The sequence below is a fragment of the Panthera tigris genome, chromosome B3, assembly GCF_018350195.1.
Source record: "Panthera tigris isolate Pti1 chromosome B3, P.tigris_Pti1_mat1.1, whole genome shotgun sequence".
Classification (NCBI taxonomy): domain Eukaryota; kingdom Metazoa; phylum Chordata; class Mammalia; order Carnivora; family Felidae; genus Panthera; species Panthera tigris.
Window position 1 is genome coordinate 65,414,222 of NC_056665.1, and position 22,783 is coordinate 65,437,004.

General features: G+C 45.2%; 1 protein-coding gene across 7 annotated transcripts in view; it reads left to right on the top strand.

The window, feature by feature from the left end:
- The first annotated feature begins 6,143 nt into the window (after positions 1-6,143).
- Positions 6,144-22,783, top strand: part of MEIS2 (Meis homeobox 2) — a 208,369-nt gene continuing 191,729 nt past the window's right edge. For 4 of the 7 annotated variants that reach the window (XM_042989190.1, XM_042989192.1, XM_042989193.1 and 1 more), the window contains exons 1-7: positions 6,144-6,361; positions 7,601-7,833; positions 9,391-9,532; positions 10,243-10,293; positions 11,268-11,318; positions 12,146-12,295; positions 22,087-22,201. In XM_042989190.1, coding sequence (XP_042845124.1) covers positions 6,350-6,361; positions 7,601-7,833; positions 9,391-9,532; positions 10,243-10,293; positions 11,268-11,318; positions 12,146-12,295; positions 22,087-22,201 — 754 coding nt within the window. In that variant the 5' untranslated portion in view covers positions 6,144-6,349. Of the gene's footprint in view, positions 6,362-6,845; positions 6,925-7,600; positions 7,834-9,390; positions 9,533-10,242; positions 10,294-11,267; positions 11,319-12,145; positions 12,296-22,086; positions 22,202-22,783 lie in introns of those variants that run through there. The other 3 variants (XM_042989191.1, XM_042989194.1, XM_042989196.1) reach the window with 1 other exon arrangement.

Here is a 22,783-nt window from a genome sequence, read left to right on the forward strand (position 1 = left end):
TAGATGGCTGCAAGGGAATGGGGGAGGGAGAAGCAAACACATTATTGGAACCGCCAAATAAAATATATATCAAAAATTCCAACTGTCAGCCAGCAGGTCTGGAGCAGAAGAGAGTCCCTCTGCCTTTGTCCCAGTGATGCTGGGCTCAAGGCTGCCTCTGCAGGGCTGCAATCAAACATCCTGAATAACAATTTATAAAGACTTTGGTAAGCTTGGAGAAAGAATTAGACTACAAAAATTCACTGTCGCGTTCAGACCTCAAAGAACAGTGAAACAGATGGAGAGAGAAGACCTAGTGACAGAGGTGAAGTCCAAAGAGAGAGTGACAAAGAATGAAATACTATGATCCTCTTTACTTGCTCAGGTCAGTAATGAAGGAAAGAAAACTTCTTTCAAATAATAGTTCAAAGTATCGATTTTGTTTTATTCTAAAAACTCTAGCATCGCACACATCTAGCTTCTCATTTAAAATTGCACTTTCCTTCTAACTGAAACATTTTTAAAATCAAAGTAATGATATCTTTTTTCCATACCAGCAAACAGAAAAACAGAACCTACACACACACACACACACACACACACACACACACACACACACACCTGCTTAACCCAAAATACTCCCAATTCAAAACATTAAAGTTACAAATAAGATTAAGGTTGGATTTATTTGCTCCTCTAGCAAGCCGTCAATTATTCTAACTATTGTAGGAAGACAAAAAGGATTTAAACCCAGTGATTTTAATACACAGATTAACACTTTGGACTTCACAGTTCTGAGGAATTTGAAGTTATCTGTGCTGAGGACCTATAACTTTCTGGAAAAAAAAAAAAAAAGATCAAACAGGAGCACAGACTTCTTAAGGAAGGTGGGCCAATTCACCTAAAATAGAGTCTAGGTTCATAAATGCTCATTTCAAATTAAGTACTCTCCATAAAGCTAGTGCCCTTTAAATTGAGTAACTGTATTGGGATTCAATTATTCTTTTTAAATCTTAAATGTTACCTATAATAGCATTCCATGTTGAGTCAAAAAAGAAGAGGAAAAATAGAAAAGAAGGAGTTCTCAGAAGTCTTAGGGATGCTTCAATAAGAAAGAAGTGATTAAAAACAGACTAGACTCTTAAATTTGAGAGGCCCATCCCCCCTCCCATTCACTCCCCCCCCCCCCACCAGATCAGGTCCCCTCCCTTTCACCTCTTTTTTATGCAGTGCCCCACCCCCATTCCTGAGCTAAGTAGCAGATTTGGGATTCTGAAGAAATAGGTTTCAGCATCCATATTTGTTCTGGGGCACTTGTAAAATGCGATTTGTAGAGGGTCTTTAGCCTTCTGATTGTCTTTGAATTGTTTTTACTGAAACAGATCTTTTGCAGTTAATGAGTCCCCACGCAGCTGGACAGCTCCTCTCGGACACTGAGAACTCTAACCCCAAAATGACCCCAATTTGACACCGCAAGATGAAATTTTACCGCCTGTTAAAACCATTTCCAGCCTGGGCAAAGGGAGCTGACTGTTGACGGAGGTGTGCGCCGCCTCCTGCGACCCCCATCTCGCGCCTGTCTCCAGGGCCTGCCCCACCTACTTTCCCTTCACCCCAAATGTGGAAGAACAGATGAGCCTCTCCGCCTGGGTGGGGGTGCAGAGGCTGAGTGAGACTGGAGCATCGGCAGCATAATTATCAGGCTAGAAATCAGAAAGTGTGTGTACCCCACTGCTTTGGAATCGCTTCTATCGGACCGGCAACACTGAAGGAGGTAGGGGGATATCAGGAAGTTCTTAAATGCTTTTTAGCTCTGTTAATAAAACATCAGCAAGTTGGTGATTAAAAGTAATAGTCTGAATTCATCAGAATGACCAAGAACGGACACCCTGAATCACCTCCAACTTGATCTTGTGTGTAATCTATTGCCCTGCGATGCTATTTTACACGTACAGTTTCATAAATGAATGCAACTAGGTAAGTGAAATCTCTTTAGTCGCATGAAATTCGGGATTCTCTCCTTAGGCAACCAGTGAATTTTAAAATCATGCAGACTTTCCTCCATTCGGGCTTCATTTTTAACACTCGCACTCCTAAACTGAAGTCTTCGGAGTTAAAGATGATTGTGGTTTTTTGTTTTTGTTTTTTCCCTCTGACTCTATCTTAAAATGTCCTATTTCTATCTCCCTCCTACATCAACCAGATTATCCCTGTAGTTTGCTTTAATGTATGCAATACAATGCAAAAGAAGTTACAGAATATTAGAAAGTAAGGAAGAAAGGAGTTCGGGTTAAAATGACTTCTGCCTTGCCCAAAGGATTAAAACACAAGAAAAATCGAGTTCCAGCCTTCTTTCTTTTGTAAAACCCAAGATTATCACGGAATAATCAACCCATTATTAGCCTACCAACTGTTTGAAAATACAGAAATCAGCAATCGCTCTGAATTGTTTTTTACCCGAATGCATTGCCAAGTATGAAACTTATATATTTCTTAATACTCGTGAAGTTTTTCAAAATAAAGGCTGTGGGGGATGCTAACTCACTTCACAGTATCATTATGAAAAAAAAAAGTGGTGGTAAGGGCAGCATAAGCTAGAAACCTTCAGTGTTTAAACTCGGCAACGTAGAGATTTGTTTCCAAGTTGATCTTTATAAAAGGAGCGTTTATCAAGGAAATTGAGTTTCTTTTTAAAAAGAGAAGTGACGCTTACTACACAGGCTGTTTAAAACAACAATAACCCTATTGGCGACAATACGTACACAATATTGAAAATACGAACAACTGGAAGAATAACTAAAAATCACTATGAACTTCTCAGCGGCGCTGCACGGGGAACTCGGAAACAGCAATTTCAACATCTCTAGTAGAAAACCCTCCGCAGGCGGAGACCAGATTGTTATTTTTCTCTCAGCCTTCCCGCCCCGGCTAAACTGAATTCTCATAACTGCCGCTTGAAACAAAATTCTGCAAGACAACTTTTTTTTTTCTTTTTGTCTTCTTTCCTTTTCTACTCACCTTTTCTTATATGTCGACGAGCAACTCAGCAACAAATAAGGAGGATGCTTTTAATCTTGGAGTTCTTCTAGGGAAAAAAAAAATGAAAAGGTGGAGGGGGACGGACCCTCCCCACAACCTGCAGATTTCATACCCGTTGGATCATACAGGCTTGAAGCCCGGCGTAAAAGTGGCTGATAATCTGGTCTAGACTCTCTTCTCCGAAGCTCCGAGCGCCGGGCCGGCTCCTGCTGTGGTCACCGCGGCAAATAACCCGAGGTCCACAGCCCAGCTCCCTGGCGTCGCGCTACCCTCGCCTCTGACAGCCCCACCGCACTATTTTTATATGTGAGGGCCGATTTCCCGCAGACATCATTGTTATGATGGCTCATTTAATCAAACTGTTTAATTGCTCTGGTAATCACTATCATCATCACAGGTGCTCAATCATTCATCATTTTTGGAGGGCTTTATTGACCTCCGGAGCTCATTCCCCAGCCCTATTAAAACGGGGCCAAATTTCTCCGACTTAGCTTGGAGTCTCTGCAGGCTGCGATCTAAGCTCAGTTGAGTGTTGCCCGAAAGCTTACAGTGAAGCAGAGAAGATGTAAAGCCCCCCCCTCCAACCCCATCCGCGCGCCTCTCTCTCTCTCTCTCTCTCTCTCACACACACACACACACACACACACACACACACAGCTTTATTTTTCTCTGTGCTTCCCATCCCCCGGGAAGTCGGGTCAAAATTGCGCGCGGAAAATATGCTACTTTCTACTATCCAGAATGAATTCAAAGTTGGAGAGGGAGTCGGCTGTTGAGGAACAGTCTGTTTTCGATTCCCTGAGCCAGGAACCATGAATCGGACAAGAGCGAGTTGCTGGGTAGAGGGTGCGCTCGAAGCAACCAGGGCCGGACTGCACGGCTGGCGGGAGCAGAGGGGGGCGGAGGGGGCAGCTGCGCAGAGCGCGCAGGGTGACCATAACTCCGCCCCCAGCTCGAGGCTCGGAGTGATTGACGCACCGCCACCGTGAAACCGGCGGCGTCGAGGTGAGGCTGGGTGCAGCTCCTGCCGGGGATTGGGTGAGACACCCGCCAGAACTAACTTTTTACACAAAACAGTGTAGGATAGTTACCTTCCTCCCCCTGCCCCCAACTCTCGTCCTTTTCCTTTTTGGAAAAGTTCTCTCGTAGTCGGCCGGTCTTCCCGATCCCGCGAAATTGTACGGTATAATTAACACAACCTTTAGCTGGCGTTACCGCTCTCCGGCCTCTGCGCCCTGGGCGACCACAACAAAGCTGGGAGGGAGTACCGGCCAATTCTCCTTGAATGGCATCTTTCTCCCTCCCTCTCTATCCGGTGCTTCCCAGCTCTAAGTGAGATCCACTTCGGAAGCGCACACTAGTGGCGCGCGCGCACGCACGCGCGCACACACACACACACACACACACTCTCCCTCCTGGCGACATCAGACAACATCAAACACCCAAACGACTCCTCCCCACTTCCTCCCTCCCAATTCCATCGCGGCCCCCAGAGACTCTCCAGGGTGGCCCTTGTCCGCACCGCTTGGAGACAGTGCTGAGTTAAGCTGATCTCTTCTTGTCCTGAAAAAAATAAATGTTGACAAGGGCGCTGGATGTGCACAGGGAAGAAAGTACCACTTAAAAATAACAAAAACAAAAACAAACAAACAAAAAAACCTCTAGGCCGGCAGTGGTACGATTTGCACAGCCAGCTGCCCCTGGATCTTAGCAGAAAGCCCTCGGGCGCAGTAATCGGCTGGCAGAGGCATAGGGGCCCGCGGAATTAAAAGGAACAAAAGCAAGATCGCCATTCCAATCGTCCCCAACACGACCCCGTTAGGCTTGCGCCTGGTGTGATGGGAAAATGAACTAGAAGTAAGTTTGAAAAAAAAAAAATTTAGAAGATCTGAGGCTGTACCGTACTTTCCCTGTGGTTTTCTGCAGTTTTCCTCTCTGCGCTCTCCCTGTCCTCTTCATTCTCTCCCTCTTTCCTCGCTCGCGCGCGCCCGCCCGCATGCGCGCGCGCGCTCTCTCTCTCTCTCTCTCTCTCTCTCTCTCTCTCTCTCTCTCACACACACACACACACAGTCCTCTTCCTCCGGCTCGGTTCCCCCCCCCGCCGCCCCCCCCGGCCGTCCCCGCGGAGAACCAGGCTCGCTGATTTGCTCGGGTCCGCGAGGCTCCTGCCTCCCCTCCCCCCCACCCCCCGCCTCCCCCGCCCCCCCAGCCGGGGCCGTCCGATCGCACTCGCTGCATATCAGAGGCTCGGCGCGGCGCGCTCCTCCTCGCTCCCGCTCCCCACTCCCGGGATGTGTCTCCGCCGTACGACGGGCTATGGCCACCACGACTTCCGGGTTCCGTCATTTCGTTCTCCCGCCGCCGACCCGCGCCGCCAAACTGAGGCTCTTCTATAAGCCAGGCAGCAGCCAACCTGCCAACACCTACTGACACTCACTCATCTCCCAGAGAGAGAAAGAGAGCGCGAGAGAGCGAGCGCGAGAGAGCGAGCGCGAGTGAGAGCGAGCGAGCGAGAAAGAGAGAGAGGGAGAGACAAAATACCTACCAGGAAAGGGGGGGAGGAAGTCCAATTTTTGCAAACTATTCAATTTTTTTCTTGATTTTTCCCCTCTGCTTTCTTTGAACGATACTTTAAAGAGAGAGGATCATATCATAGATACCGCGGGGGCCAAGCTAAAAGAGGGGGGGAGGGGGGAGGAAAAAATTCAAGAAGCAGAAACCCCTCGCGGAGTTTTACTGGAAGAAAAAAAACGGGTCTGAAAGATTCCTCCTCTTCATCATCATCAACCATCATTCATTCACTACCTTGACATTCCGGGCTTTGATTGACAGCTGGAGTGGCAAAAAGCCATGAAACACGACAGTTCGGTTACATGTGGGCTGCTGACGGGCCGCTCGTAACCTTCAGTTCGGGGGCTTGACAATTTTTTTTTCTTCTTTTTCTTCTTTTTCTTTTCTTTCTTTTTTTTTTTTTTTTCAACTGAGGGGAAGAGAAGAGAAAGAGGGGGAAAGGAGGACCGAAGAGGAGGAGGAGGGGAGGGGGGAGGAGGAGGAGGTGGAGGAGGAGGAGGAGGAGGAAGATCAGGAGGAGGAGGAAGAAGAGGAAAAAAGAGAAAAAGAAGAAATATCACAGAAAAAAAAAAAAAACTCTTCGTTGTCTTGCCTGGGCTTTTTTTTCCCCCCCTAAAAATAACATATTGGAGAATTGGGAGAAGTCTTTTTGGTTTGGAAAAAAAAAAAAAAAAAGGAATCTTCAGCCTAGATCACTTTCTTATCCGGACTGGGATATTAAATATACGACACATCCAGGAGTTTATTGGAGCGCAGACTGATGGCGCAAAGGGTAGGTTTAAATCTCCAACACTTACCTAGATATAAATCCTCTCTTAAGAGGGGCCTGTCCCGATGCCTCCTCTCCCTTCAACGCTGCTGCTGCTGCTCGCTGCTTGATGATGGCGGCCAGTATTTAAAAAAATAGCAGCAAAATTATTCATCGGCTTTTCCCCCCCGTGCCTCTGCGTGTGTGCGAGTGTGTGTGCGTGCGTGTGTGCGTGTCTGGGCGCGCGTGTTCCAGCGCTGTGCGAGCGGGCGGGCGGCGAGTGCGTGTGAGTGGTGTGTGTGCGTGTGCAATTGTTACACGCTTTCGCCTCGCTCCAGCTTTTACCCCAGCAGCGCGATTCCCCCGGTTCTCCTGCTGCCGCCGCTGCCGCTGCTGCGCCGCTGCCGCCGCTGCTCCCGCGGCTCGGGGCGGGCACGGGCTGCGTAGGAGCCGCCGCCGCCGCCGGGGCCGCCGCTGGGGCCGCGCTGCCGCAGCCGCTGCGCCGCCGCCTAGACTAGCCTGGGCTGCTTGTTTTGTCTCTGAAATTGACAAGGACGCAGGGAATCCGCTGCTAAATAATGTTTCTGGTAACTTTCACGTTATTCCCCCCCCCTCCCCTCCGCTCCCTGCCCCCGGGGAGGCACTGGCCCCAGTCTTCCCTCGTCCTCGGCGTTCTCCTCCTGATTATTAGCGTTTTTCTTCTCTTTATTTTGTTTCATTTCGCCTTTTGATTTATTGGATCCTCGGGAGGAGGCGAAGGGGGGTTAGGGGTGGGATCCGGGGCTTCCTTCTCACACTAACTCCACTTCTCCCTCGGTTGGCTCGCTATGGTTCTGCTGCCTCTGGCCCGAGCGGGACCTCCCGGCGCCCCCTCGGTCCCTGGCCTCACTGCCCCCTCTCCCTGCTCTAAACGCTGCTCTTGGTTCATACTTTTTCATTTTAAAATTTAAAAACATTTCCCCCGCAACTTTCAACTCGTTGTTTCGGCTGGTTTGGTTTCTGTGCGTTCAACTCGTGCTCGGTACTTTTCTCCTTTCTGACTTTGTTTTTATTTCTCTCTCTCTCTCTCTCTCTCTCTCTCTCTCTCTCTCTCTCTTTCTTTCTCTCCTGCCTGCCCCCGCTGCCCTTCGTCTTTCTCCCTCCACCCTTCCTCTATTCCTTCCCCACTCCTCTCCCGGCTCTCTTCTCCCATCTTCTTTTTCTATTCCCCCTTGGCTCTCCCTCACCTCCTGCGCCCCCCTCCCCTTTGCCGGGTTCCGACAGTACGATGAGCTGCCCCATTACGGCGGGATGGACGGAGTAGGGGTGCCTGCTTCCATGTACGGAGACCCTCACGCGCCGCGGCCGATCCCTCCAGTTCACCACCTGAACCACGGGCCGCCGCTCCACGCCACGCAGCACTACGGCGCGCACGCCCCGCACCCCAATGTCATGCCGGCCAGCATGGGATCCGCTGTCAACGACGCCTTGAAGCGGGACAAGGACGCGATCTATGGGTAAACCAACCGCCCCCCCCCTCCCGACCCAGCATACTGTTTGTGAGTGCGAGTGTGTGTTCGTCTCTGTGGGGGTTGAGGGGATGGTCGGCTAAGTGGGGAGTTGTTTCTGCGGGGGGGGGGCTGTGGGAGCGGGGGGGGGGTACCGCTTGCCTTCAGAAAGGACAGAGAAGGGGGCCTGCTCTTCTTCGCCTGAAGTGTAAATCCCCGAAAGATAAAGCCTCTTCCACCCCCATAGCCCAGTCACTCCGGACCCCACAACCCAGAGTGACTGAGTCCTGAGAATCTTGCCAGGGCCTTCTCCCCAAGGACGGGATTCCTGGCCAAAGGACGCAGAGCTGGTCCTTCCAGGCCCCCTAACTGAGGCCTTGACGAAGGAGAAAGTTTCCTGCCGATGAGGAGCAACTTTGTTGTTTTTTTTCCCCCCTCTTCTGTTTCCTACCGAGAGTCTGGGAGTCACTAAATGCAGCTTGAGCTGGGATCAGGGCTGCTTCTGTCGGCCAGGAAGTCCTAATCACCCACTTCTTAATTCTCTGTAAATAAAGGGGGTAGACCTTGAAGTGCAGCGGGGTGGAAGGGACTGCTGCTTGCACAGAGCTGCTCTTAGGAGGAGTGAGGGAGATGGCTGGAAATTCCGCGTTTTTATATCCTGAGAGAATTCGGACAGGGATGGCGGTGCCCGGTCCAAAAGTGTACCTCTCGGGCTCTCCCAGTTGAGAGTAGGTGGGGAAGGCGGCGGTTTGCCGAGGGGAGGGGACGGCTGGTCAACGGCCACGGAGCCTGAAGCCAGAGGCCGCAAGCATCCCGAAGTGGAGCTAAACCGCCCGGAGGAACACAAAGGGCAGACGCGCACGCACGCTTCCAAGTTTTAACACTCGATTTATTTGTTTTTGCCTGCTGGAGAAATGTGGTCTTTGGAAGGAAGCTCCTCGGCGTTTAACATTCCTATTATTTTGGCCCCCACGCCCGGGCTTTACTAGAAGTAGAGCGAACAAGTTTATAAGGCAAGGGGGTAGAGAGGTTAGAAGAGGACCCTCTCCGATTTAGATTTAGGAAATGCCACTTCGGGCGTCTATGTGGGTGAAGCCTTCGGCCTCCTTCGAAATGACCATTAATGTGCAGAGCTAAAGCAATTAAAAAAAAAAAAAACTCGTAGTGTTCCATTCTTGAGAGGTCAGGGCTGGGTATGGGGTTGGTTCTGCGGCCTCTGTAGTATGGGGATTGGGTCTGGATCAGCTCCGGGCTCCAGACTGCCTGAGCTGCTCGGATGTTTCATTATTTCCCACTGAGGCTCTTCTTACTCGGTGGGCTGCAGTGGCCAGGGGCTTCTCCCACCAGACCTGAGGGACTCCTGAGCTGAGGGAAAGGGCCAGGCCGTTTTTCCTTTCTGTTTCTGGCCCAGGCTCGGCTGACTGAGGAAGGCTTGTAAAGTGTGATGCGTGCTTGTTTTATGAAAGAAGGAATCCGAACCCTCCAAACTTGTTGATTACAGTTCTCGCTCCTTCCCCTCTGCACCCCGTCTCCGTGTGTGTGTCTCTGCGTGGCGCTGCCCGTTAGGCACCCGTTGTTTCCTCTGTTAGCTCTGGTCTTTGAGAAGTGCGAGCTGGCGACCTGCACTCCCCGGGAACCCGGAGTGGCCGGCGGAGACGTCTGCTCCTCCGACTCCTTCAACGAGGACATCGCGGTCTTCGCCAAGCAGGTCCAGCCTTCTTGACCCACTCACCCTCCTGCAGACCCTCACCACCCCCTCCCCTTTCCTCAGAGCTTTACATGAAAGAGGAGGAAAAGGCAGGGACACCCGATCTGTTCCTCTGGCCCAGTCCGAGCGCTATGCCTCCTCCCCATCCCTGAGCCTGGAGGCGAACTGGAAGCGGAGATAAATATGGGTGTTTGTTTTTCCCCCCAGCCAGGAATACAGGGGCTCGACCCTCGAATTAAAGTTGACCTGCTCCTAATCTGGGGCTTGGCCTTTTCCCCGCCTGCAGCTACTAGAACAAGAATTGGGGATAGGGGTGGTGAGGAACCCGAGAGTGCCTGGGAGGGGAGGAAGCTGGGCGCCTGGTGGGGTGGTCAGTGCGGGCAGTAAGGTGAGGAAGGCTGAGAGCCACTGTCCCTTAGAGGGCTGAATAAGAGGGTACTCGGGCCTGGAGCAGGGCCCTGAATTTCCATCTGCAGCTCAGCATTTCCGGGTACCCCTTAATGGGGCTAGGAGCAGGAGGCCCAGTACTTTTTCAAGCAACCGCACTATTTTAAGGCACTAGTTTGTGTCCTGTGTTTTACCAAAGCCTCTCTCCTCTTCGCGGCCGCTGACTGTCCACCTTCCCCACTCATGCAATTTAGTCCGTGACAGGGATTTCCTTCTTTCAAGTTGGGCTGGTAATTCATGTTGACTTTTCCTGCTTCTTCCAGGTTCGTGCGGAAAAGCCACTTTTTTCCTCAAACCCAGAGCTGGACAATTTGGTAAGGCTCACGGTTTCTTCCCTTTCCCCAGCCTGGGCCCCTTTCCTTGCCTGGAAGCACCCACTTTCCCCTGGAGCTCCGGGGAGTTGGAGCAGAACCCTGTTTTGAGGCTCCAAAGCGACGGGGGGAGGGGGGTGGTGAGGGGGAAGGGACCAGTTTTGAGCCCCTGAAAGGAAGAGGGGAGGTAAGGGGTGAGGGGTGGTTGTAGGGGAGAGCAGAGGCCAGCGAGCAGCAGGCGGGGACACAGCGCCCCGAGTGTGAGCAGTGGATGAGTCCCGGGTCTCGGCCCGGGAGTGAGGCTTCGAGAAGTGAGTTATTTCCTCTCTTTGCCGGGGTAGGCAGCCGAGCCCCCAGCAGCTAACCCGAAGGAAGTAACCGCTGGCCCAGCGGAGGGCGGGCGGGGAGTTGGGAGGTGTGTGTGTGTGGGGGGGGGGGGGGGGGTCCTGGGGCAGGCCCGCGCAGGCCACTTTTAGGTGCGATTCTTTTGCTAATTTGCACAATTTCAATATTAAAAGTACTTAAATCCGCTCTCAAAGGCCCTGCCTCACCATTCATCTTGAGTATTTCCTTCTTTAGTAAGGACGGGTTTTGCTGGGTGTGCTGTAAAAAGCTTTCTCTCTCCGAAGCTTTTTTTTTTTTTTTTTTAATTTGGCCTGAGGTCGAAAGAGGGGACGGTTAAAGACTCAGGCGGAGAAGGAAGGCCTGGCCCTAGGAAAGCAGTCCTTCCAAATAGCTCAGTGAACACAGGGGGCAAAGATATTAGACGCCTCGGCTCAGGTTGAGTCAGATTCCTACCCGTGGCCAATGAGGCAGAGATGATCAGTAATCACTTGGTTTTTCTGATGATTTCTTGATGTGTGGGTTTTGCCTGGCCACTTGCCTGTTTCTTCTCCCCAGCTCAATTCCCCCACCACCCCCCACTCAGGGCTTTGAGTCACAGAGCCCTAACTCCACACTCCAAACTTTTCTTTCAGATGATCCAAGCAATACAAGTACTAAGGTTTCATCTCTTGGAGTTAGAAAAGGTAAGCAGGGAATGACACTCCCTACTTTGATTTAGCCACTTCCCTCTCTCCGTTGAGTCGGGATGTCTTCTGCCAATCTCCAGGCTGAGGCACTGAGCACCTGGAGGTTTTGAGCAACTTGTTACTATGTCCTTCCTTCAAACTGCTCCTCAACCCAAGGGCTCAGAGGATGGGTGAATTAGGACAGCTCTGCTGTGCGCCACCCCCCCCCCCCCCCCCCCCCGCGCCCTGTCTTTTTCCCTAGGCATTCAGGATTATTTTGAAATGCAGCAAACCATTTGTGTTACTGGACATTCAGCCTGCTTGCGTCTCTATTAGCTTAGCTCACCCTCAGACCAGAGCGCGCATTAGGTACACGCAGGGGGAAATCATCCTCGCTGGGCTGTCTTCACATTGCTCTCCAGCTCAGTCACTTTCCCCTGGAAACATATGAAACTCTTAGCTTGTTGAATCGCAAATGCCAATGCTGTTCCCAGTTCCAGCGTTCTAACATTTTGATGTTATCATCAGATTGGATCCCCCCTCCCAACCCCACCTCCGGACTCCCAGTCTGAACCCAGTTATTTCCAGTCTTGTTTCTACTCCCTTTATTGTGACTTGTTGCTCAGGGAAGTCTCCCGAGAATAATATCTGTTGCAACAATTGCTCTATTGTTTCCTCGCCTTCAAGTATTACACCCATTAATTAGAGTTAGTTTGGAAGAGGTTGCACTGTTGCTCTTTCCAAATGTAACCCTGCATCCTGATTTTTTTCCCTTTAAAAATGAAACAAAACAATAACAACAACAACAACATGAGCTGAACCTTCCACCATGACCCTCCCTTTAGGTCCACGAACTGTGTGATAACTTCTGCCATCGGTACATTAGCTGTTTGAAGGGGAAAATGCCCATCGACCTTGTCATTGATGAAAGGGACGGCAGCTCCAAGTCAGATCACGAAGAACTTTCAGGCTCCTCTACAAATCTCGCTGACCATGTAAGTCTGAGAGCCCTTTGGCATTCTTTTGAGACTACTGGGCATAGCATTTTTAAAAAAGTTGTTGTAACATTTAGCTAAGCTCAAACTTGGTTTTCTTGTTAAGGGATTTGGTCTCTTTGGGGGTCTTTTCTCCCTTTCTCACCACCTCTGCCACACCTTTCATCTTCCTTTGCCCTTTGCTGCCCCCCTTCCTTATTTATGTGGAGAACCAAAGAAACCAGGGAGTTGATAGAGTGATTTGTGCTCTTAATGTGTAAAGTTTCCTGGATTTGGTGACTTGAGTGTTAGCAAATTGTCTGTTTGATATGGTGACTGCTGCCTTTTCTGCTTTCCCAACTCTGTGTAATCAGTGCGGCAGGGACCCAGAGGCAAGTCGGCTAGATGGACAGGGTGGGGGAGAGAGCACTGAAGGACAAGAGAGAATTGGGGAGGGAGGGCCAACTTCCCAGTCCCTCACAGAGATGACAATCCTGAGAATTATTGACAATCTTGCATTGCATTAGAAAGGAAAGAAGGAGTGAACACATTACAATTCTCTGAGCTTTTGCTCTATAGAAACTTATTGTCAGTATATGGACTTATTGCCAAGTGCCTGAAGCATCTTTATAATAAAAGACAGTAACTTTGATGAAACAGTTATTAACAATGTATTACAGAAAGCTGAAGGGAATTGCGATTGAGTAACCATAGGTTAGTGGTTGAATTTTAACACTTAAACAGTTGGTGAATGAAGACAGAGTATAGTAAGGAGTGACTGTGTATGTCAGTCTAGGAGGGGAGATTTCTTTCTATTCTCTGTTTTTAATCCTATTTTGGAACCGATCTAGGGAGCCTGATGCTTTAAAAAAAAAAAAAAAAAAAGGAAAAAAAAGCATATGTAGTGAGACTGAAAATTTGAAAAAGAAGCAAAGAGAAGAAAGATTGCAGCTGGTAGGAAAGGCAAGAGTGGCGAGGTTAAAGAGTGGGTGTGAACAGCAGTTTATTTATAGGAACTCAAGCCTGGGGTGGGGGACAGGGTGTCTATAGATTATATTCAATTGAGCTTACAACCTAAGTGATATAGGCTATAGTCTAATAACTGGCTGGCTGAAATACTAATTTAGCATGTTGTGGAGTTAAACAGCTTTGAGGCTTGAAGGCAGTTTGTACCATTACCACAACTGTCCACCCCCCCCCCCCACCCCCACCCCATTCTTGGTTATTAAGAGGAATGGGTTGAGAGGCCTGGAGAGTAAACCTTCTGTGAGATTCTTTACCTTTCCCCTACCTCCCCCCAAAAAGTTTTGAAAATATACAGGCATACATTTTAATTATTAGCCTTTGTACTGTATGGAAATCCAGCCTAAGAACAAAAGGAAAGAAAGAAAGAAAGAAAGAAAGAAAGAAAGAAAGAAAGAAAGAAAGAAAGAAAGAAAAAGAAAACCTCAGTCCTGGTTGTCTAGTTCTGAGACAGAATAAATGCTATGACATTGAAAGTTCCTGTGCCTGTCTTTACTCTTGGCTTTTCCCATCACAATGGGGGAACTTTGGGGGGCTCTTTTGTATTTGAGTATATTAACGAAAATCAAAAGGGTGCAGCAAGCAGCTACGGAAAGTTTACTTGCTGATATGTGGCATTATGACGTGTGGCTGTTGTCTATAAGGCGAGACACCACCTTAGAAATATTTGTTGTTGTCGTCATTTGCTTATTTTCATAGCTTCCTCTTTCTCAGTTCATATGCATTCTGCAGTATTGGGGGAATGAGAAAGATATAGTTACCTGATTTGTAGAATGAGAGGTTCACAGTTATCTGCAGCCCAAAACGTTTCTCTCGTGACATTTCTGGGGGTCTCGACTACTTGATTCTCTGGAATAGCTTCTTGGCAACTGTTTTCGATGTATGGAACTAGAACATGCTGATGTTTACACAGAAGAGATAAGATAAACTAGGCTGTTTAGAGGATTGGCTGATCGACAGTGCCAGTTTATGAAACTATTGTAATATTTAAATTACACTCAAGTAGTCAGTGGTACCTAAGAGGATAGTGCTTTAATAATTTAACAATCATCATCTTTGGATAAAAGAGTCAACGGTAACATTTGTTGCTCCTCTTTCAGGCCCCCAATCAAATAAAGATGACAACTGATTTATTTTGAACCCACGAGGGCTTGCCACCTCATTGGGCATCATAATTTAAAGCCTTCTATTTCCTAGAGATCTGAACTATAACATTTTTACTTTAGCCCCCTGCTATTTGTTTTGAAAGGAAGCAATGATTTGTTCCACCAGCACACCGAGTGGGAAATGGCGAGGTTTGCTACCGACTGGAATTTTATGCGGGAGGTGAGAGAAAACCTTGGAGAGTTTTCACCATTTTTTGATATTTTTGTGCCATAGGTATATTGATTGTATTCATTAGCAGGCATCCGCCTACAAAGTGAATTCTCTTAGTTTCTGCCTCTCCTGCCAGCGCGCTCTCCCTCAACCCCCCACCAGCAAGAAAAGGGAAAATACCGTAGAACTACTACCTGAAAAGTGGTATGAGGGGAACATTTTCAGCATGTAAATGTGTCCAATTTGAATCTCCAGGTTTATTTTTTCATTTGCTTTGATATGCATATTTAATACATTGCCCCAGGCTGGATCTCATTTGGTGCATGCTGGTGCAGGGGTGATGATGAGCCACTTCAGAAGGACTGAGACAGCGTGTTGTTTTCTCTGTTTTATCTGTTGGCCCACTATTCTGATCTACTGCGCTTCCTCATGGTTTTATTTGCACATGAAATGCCGAGAGCATTTCAACTTATTGGCTATGAATAATGACAGCTAAAAAAGAAGTGTAGTTTAATTTGTTGTGTGCCAAGGTTTCTCTTGTGGAGGTGACAGTTTGTGACAGCTGTTTGACACCCCAAAACACATACACCTCTATACTTATTAAGCGGTATCAAGCTGCATTGTGTGTGTGTGTGTGTGTGTGTGTGTGTGTGTGTTTAAGGAAGGATCAGGCAAGGAGAGAGAGAGTGAAAGAGAGAAAAGAAAGAATAAGTGTGTAATTCTGTGTAGTAGAAAGCAGAGGGACAAGCGTCAGGAACAAAATATTAGGTGCCAACCTAGACTTCTATTTTCTTATTAAAAAATTTGAAAATAAAACTGAATGAAAGTACTTGCTACAAATACCTTGAAAGCAATTATTTTTGGCAGACTTTTAGGAATGGGTTTTATATACGATTCCACAGTGTATCAGGCTGTTGTCATGCTGATCTCACATTCTGTAATTTTATGTGAATAATCTGATGTAACGTTGATAAAAAGACAACCATAATGTCTTAACCTTTTGTACATTACATCCGTTAAAGATACTGAATTCGTTCATTTATTATCGAGGCTTACATGATGGGCATAATGATAAAAGGAAATTTGGAATTAAACAGAAGATAAAATTTGCAACATTGGCTCCTGTTTTGTTGTTTTTAATAAATTCATAATGAATGCTTGTGTTTTTATATTCTAGTATAGTTTATCTTATTTTCTTATTAAACGTAATAGTAATTATTATAGGTAGGGAACAACTGTTAGAGTATTGTTTGGAATAATGGGAAGAAGGAAATAAGATAGTGAAAGGAAATGGAACTCTATATTTCAGCTGCAATTCATGTTAAGTTTCCCAGGCATCCAAATTTATTATGTTTAAAATAAACATATCAAGAAACAAATTCTTTTAAAAAAAGACAAAACTTTCAACTTGAAAACTGTTATGGAAAATTCATGCTTTTCCTGGTCTGTAGTGTTTCTAAATAATAGGTGATCTCCACATTTTCTACTTTACATAATTTTAGATCAAGTCTTTAGATCCAGTGCAGGCTAATAAAATCTTTCTTTAAGTTTACGTTGAAAGATATTACGTATCTTTAGATCAGCATTAGATAAATGAAACATATCTGTTTGAAATACATTCTCTGGGCCAAGGTCCATTTGCCTGAAGTGCATATTATTATTCCTGATTAATGTTCGTGAGGAACTACATTTTACTTATTTATTATTATTTGTTTAGGTGAATTAAGTATAGGGAAGAAAATACAACTGTAGCTGTTAACAGTTAGTGACAGGTGCCTTAAAATTGGCTCTGATAATATGATACATAAAAGAAAAACATTTTAATTTCTATGTTGAAAGCTGTAACTTAACTGAAGATATGCTGTTTTTTTTCTTTTGCATCTCTGAATCTATCAAGTTATTTTTTTTCTGTGTATACAGTTCTTTTAAATGGGCTAAGTTAGAGGGGAGTCTCCCCGAACCTTGTCCCTGACAGAATGCGGGCAAGTGTCCAGACGTAAATGCTATTAGTACCTGGAAATCTAGCAGGGATTAGGCGGTGAGGAAAGGGATAGGTTTAAGTGATTGGCCTATAGGATATCAAAGGGGAAATAATGGGATTTGATAATAATATTAATAATACAAATGATTTATTTTGTCAGATAGTTTCTTAAGTTCTAGTATAGGATTAGACCTTACTGTGTGTTGCCCGAGGCCTCTAGGGACCCATTCCGGAAAAGTTCTCCCTCCAAGTTCTGTCCACCAACTCACCATGGCTGGGGTCATGGGTTTTCTGTTGTTATTGTTGTATAGCTTCTGAAGGTTGATAGTTCCTATGTCAATTTCCATCAAAAATAATTATGTTATTTAAATCCCTTTGGTTGAGCAGCTGAAGTATGTTTTCAGTGTAACTGTGATGAGATGAAATCAAACAAAGGTGCCCTTGACAACCACTGACATTCACGATCAGGTTAAAATTTGGATATTTTAAAAATTGATTTTGTATTTTTTTCAGACTGAATGCTTTATGGAATATTCCAACGCAATTCAAAATTATAGGAGACATGTTCTAATATGATGGCATATCAACAAAATAAGAAATTTCTCTCTTTTCTAAAAGTTGATCCATTTGATGGAGGAATCCATTTTTTTTTTTTTTTAATTTTGGAATTTGTTTTTGGAATTTGCAAAGAGCACTTGCTACTACTTTGAGAGTTACTCACCTATTAATTCCCAAAGCTCAGTGGAGGGTGGAAGCAAGGAGCTGAGGGAAAGACCCCAGCTCTATTTACATTTTTAAAGAGTGAGTCCATGTTCTGAAAGCATGCGTGCTTCTCCTGAGTTCTTGTGTCAACTTTAGAATAATGAAGTTGAAATTCCAACATTTTTTCAAACCATACAATTAACATTTTAACTTCTGTAGGCTTGCATGCCTGATGACAGGAGTCTTCATCTGATTTTAAAAAATAGTAATTTTTGCATAATGTTAATTAGGAGCTACAATATCATAAAGTGGAAATATGTAACATATTAATTGTGTATACCGATGCAAGCATATCTTGCCTTTGTTGTTTAAACATATTGAGCCAAATTAGTTTTGCATGCTTAGTTTGCTGGTTAAAATGTCTTTATATATGTTTGCTCTTGCTTTCCACCTACAAGCGCATATTCTGAATTACTTTACCGTATTGTCCAAGTTCATGTATAATTTTTGGCTTGGTGTTATAGATCGTGTTTTAGTTGTATAGGTTCTAGAAAATCAAATGCTTATTGTAAGTATTTTTTAATAATAGAAATAAGAAGTAGGAGTGACCTTATGGATTATCTTGCCTGACTTCTTAATTTTAAAGAGATAAAGGAAACAAGTCCCAGGGAAATGAAGTGCATCACTTGCTTAAGGCCACATGATCAGTTAGAGGTGGCACCCTAGTGACTTAATTCGAATCTAATGCTTTCTCCCCTATACCACATCCATTGATTCATCTTCTTGTTTGGGGTCTAAGATGAGTTCCAGATTATTTTAGAAAGAATGTGTGTGTAGTATGGCTTTTCCCCCCCTCGAATCCTAATACATTTTACTTCCTCATTCAGTTTTGTATTTGTTTAGAAACGCTCATACATTTTGTTCCATTCTTTTTGCAATGTGAGAATCATGAGCTTTGTGGAATCATTTAAACAGGGCAATCCTACCAATTCACCAGGACTGATTAAGTATTTTCCTATGGGCAGGTCCCCACAGAAATGCCATAATGGTGTAAAATGTTACAATTTCCACCAAATCTGCAACTTCAACAAAAAAGGCGTACATATGTTTTGCTTCCTATGCCCGGAGACTCCTGTCCTCTCTGTGCTCTTTCCCAGATTTAGCAGAATTCAATGATGGTGCTAAATCATTTTTTTTTTTTTTTAATTTCAAGGGAGAAAACACTGGCAGAATTGTGTTTTCTAGGGAAAGCTGTGTGTAAATGAGAAACAGAGGAGAGCAGCAGAGTGATCTCCTGTGGCCCCGCTACTACAAGCTCTCCCCATCTTGTCTCATGCTTTTATATTAATTACAACTTGCATTATCAGCTGTGAGTCTGTAGCCCAGCAAATAGAAAATACTGCCCCTGGAGACCTAGCTTCTTGTATCTATTTTCCATCTCCTTCTATTGTGCTCCACTCAGTATTCACTGCTTTTCTCCTGCTAACACTGCTCTTTAACGCAATTACGTAAGAGCAAGAAAAGTACCGTATTTGACTCCCAATTATTAAAGCCACTGGGAATAGAAACATGTTCACTCCTTGCCCTCGGGTGTCTTCGTGATACTTTGGCTGAAGAACAGGACATACATAGTGGAATGCATATACCTGAGTGCTCACCCCCACGCATGCACTCAGAGAGCATTTCTCTTTCTTTTCCACATACATCATGTGTTTTACATGCTTTCGTATGCCACTTCGGTTTCAAGATTCACTAAACTTCTGCATATAATTTGGCAGAAAGCCAGGCAGTTTATTCTTGAAGGATGTAAACTTGGAAACTATCTAGGGAGGGAAAAAAAAAGAAGAAGAAAGAAGTTGTGATACAAACAAATATTTCAGTCTAAAGAAAAAAAAAACAGTGTTATGGGTAAAGGATTACACTTTATCTGTCCACATAGGTTGTAATTTTTTATGACCAGGAAGGTAGCAATTTTTTATGGACCAGATTATCAGTATTTGTCATGTTTGCCATTTCACACGCCTTGCCCCTCCCTGTCTCTTCTCTCAAGAGAAGTCCCCCTGGGTGATCGAGTCACCCTGGTGTAGCTGAATGTGAACAACTTTGTGGAGCTTCTCAGCCCTGAAGCCCTGGAGAGATACATCTGTTTTTCCTACTTTCAACTTAAATGAATGCCAGGGTGGGTATTCCTTAGTTTTGATCAGACTCCCAAACGAGGTCATAATACTTGAGACATTCCATATGGAAACCCAACATCTTATGACACTTGTTGGGGACAGCATTTTTGAGGACATGAAGGAGAAAAGAGAGAAAAAGACAGGGGCATGGCACGTGAAATGGTGAACATGAGCAAATTCTAGGAATGGGCTGAAAACCGGAGATCCAACTCCCTTGGAGGAGCCAGCTGCTTCTAAAGTAATGTTTGCTGCTGTGGCTTATTTTTCCCTCCTTTACTTTAGAAAACACCTCCTCCTCCTCAGAAAACCACTGGAAGAAGTATACTAAATTGTAAATTAATGAGGTCTGTCTTTAAAAACTCAGCACAGGTTTGACTGATAAGGACAAACCAGTATTTTCAGTTGCTGGAAGTCCTTCTGAGCAGTTAGTTCAAACCACTCTAGTGCCCAGACAGAACGACTTGCTCCAGCTTCGTTCGAATGATGATATAATCGTTGTTGGATGACATTTACCTTAAAACATAGTTGAGATGTTAGTGGCTAATTATTGCAATTTTCATGAGGGGTGAGGAGCTTTTCTAGCAGCCTGCTTAATAAAAAGACTGCAGTGCATAAAATTAACATCACTTGCTGTATACACTGAAAAGTTGAGCCTAGGTGAATGTGTTATAGTTATTTCTGAAAGAAGGCTCTCACCAGTGTGGTTGTAGGACTAAACCAATGCCACGCCATTGTTTCCTAACCACCCCCCCCACCCCCCGTGCAATTCTTCTAGCTCTTTATCTGATTACCATCCAGCAAACAGCTGACTCGAAGAGGCTGCAAAGCTTGAAGAGCCCCTGTATTCTCTTTGCCTTTAGCTGGAAACTGTTGGAGTGGTTTCTAACTCTGATAAAAAGAGAAGTCACAGGCATGACTTTGTCTTAGTACAGGCAGCACAGAACCTTGATTTTCAGTTCTTTCTACTCAATTTTGTTCCCTAATCTACTTTCTAAAACATATCTTCAGAGATCTAAACCTGTGCTGTATTTATAATCACAAAATTTCTGCTTGGGGTTTCCACTTGGAATCAGTTGCTTGCCTGATGGCATTGCCAGTAGCCTTGTTTTGATACAGATATTACTGATCTATAGAGCTTTGGGTCATTTCGCCATCTTTTACAGATGCCAACTATTAATTTGCACTCAGTTTATAGCAGACCTGTAGAGGGGAAGAGAATGGTTTGTTGTTGTTGTTCCAAATAAGAATAGTCCCCATTTTGTCTCCCCATGGCTTCTTGATTTTATTTTAATACAACTTTATATTCTATATACACATTACAGAGTTGATGTAGAAGAAAGTGATAGACTAATTTCTTTTCTTCTGGATAAACTATATATAATGACAACATGGCAAGATTGTTTTCAGATGGTCAAGATGTTTGCTTGTTGCCTATAGGCATGTCGGTCTGTCTGAATCCTTATTTACCAATTCTTGTAAGAAGAAATCGTGCACTTTGAGAGATTGATGTTTTTGTTTTATTTTGCCCCCAAAGAATCTCCCTGCCCCCCCCCCCCCCCATAAGAATTTGCTTGCCAGGAGATCTTTGGTCTTAGTTGAAGTCATCACATGCAGGTGACAAGTGTACTGTCTGGCCTTAAGGCTGGTCTGTTTCATGTGCTTTTCCTCCTCTCCGTTTCTGCCAGAGGAAATTCCATCTCTTGCCTGCCTTCATGTGGTGCTGATAAAGTCCTTCCTGTACATTAGAATTCCTGTTTTCCTTTAAGCAACAGCAGGGGATTGGGAATGATCAGGAAAGGGGAGGAGGAACAGGAGAAGAATACACTCGGCAAAGTAGCATGAGCTATAATTTCTCAGTGTGCCTTGCATGTCCTTTGAAACAAGTCATGCTTCCAGGAAAAAAGCACTACCCTGTGAATTTTAAGCTTCCATGGAGCTCACGTGAAAGTTCTGTCCAGTTTATCACTCGGCTAGCAGTTCATAGTTGTTTCATTCTGTTCATTAGTATCACTGTATCTGTTGGTTGTGTAATCAGTTGATAATGTTCAGAGTTCATTCAGGTTGGTGTAGGGCAATGCATCTGAAAGATGCAGAGAGCTGCCCCATATGTTCTTGGATCTGTGGGGGTTTTTTGTTTTTGTTTTTATTTTTGTTTTTAAGGGAGTCATGAGTTTTGTAGATGTTCTGGAATTTAGTATCCAAGAGTATTGGGCCTCTTTCTTGGAAGAGTGTGTCCCAATTAAGGCAGCAAGAGTAAAAATGACTTCTAAATTTTTAAAAAGCTTTTTTTTTCCTAACTTTAAAAATTAACTTTATCGAGGTATAATTTGTGTATCATAAAACGCACCCCTTTTATGTGTCTGTTTCCATTAGTTTAAACACATGTAGACACAGATGTAACCATCACCTCATCAAGATGCTAGAGCATCTTTTCTTCTTTTTGGTACCCGTTGCTGAAAAGACAACATACTATAGTGTGGGGTCTGTATATGCCTAGGTCCACAAATACTAATATGTACACATTTTTGTCTTTCTCTGCACCTTTCCTATTGGTTCCTCATTTATGGCTGAAATGGTAACTGTGGGAACATTTCTTGGCATCCTGACATCAGAATCCTGCATCTTGGCGAGATCACGACGATGCAACGTCCACCCACTCAGCAGGCACCCCGGGGCCCTCCAGTGGGGGCCACGCTTCCCAGAGTGGAGACAACAGCAGTGAGCAAGGTAAAAGGTCAAGCATTTCCCTTGTGCAAAGTAGACATAACCGAACTAGCTTCAGTATTTTATCATCTCACTACTACCTCCCTGTAAGTAGGAGAGTGGCAGGTTAGAGAGCTGCTATATTAGTATTTCCTCTCAACTTACATTACTTTAAAAAAAAATCAAAGTGAACTGTCTCATCTTTAAGTAGACATTACAAAAACAATTGAGTAGTTCTGCCAATTCTTTTGCAGATTTGGTTATCTACACTTTAACTTCGGTGTGTGAGTAAATAGAATGACCTGGCTTATTTTGTTACTGAGTAAATAGAATGACCAGGTTATTTTGTTTGTCATATCACCATTAGGAGTTCTCTGTAATCAAGCAGTGATGCCTCTAAAGTACATAAAATGCCCAAATCTGTGCTCATGAGCTCTCAGAGAACGGTGTGGCTTCTACATGGAAGTTTATCTTGGGAAGATGGATTTTGAAATTCTTAGCCTATTTGTCCCCATTTTCATTCAGCTGACATGGCGACTTTTGTCAGAAATCCTAAAGATTAGAATAATCGCAGGACAAGGGGGGGCATCAACTGCAGATGACAAG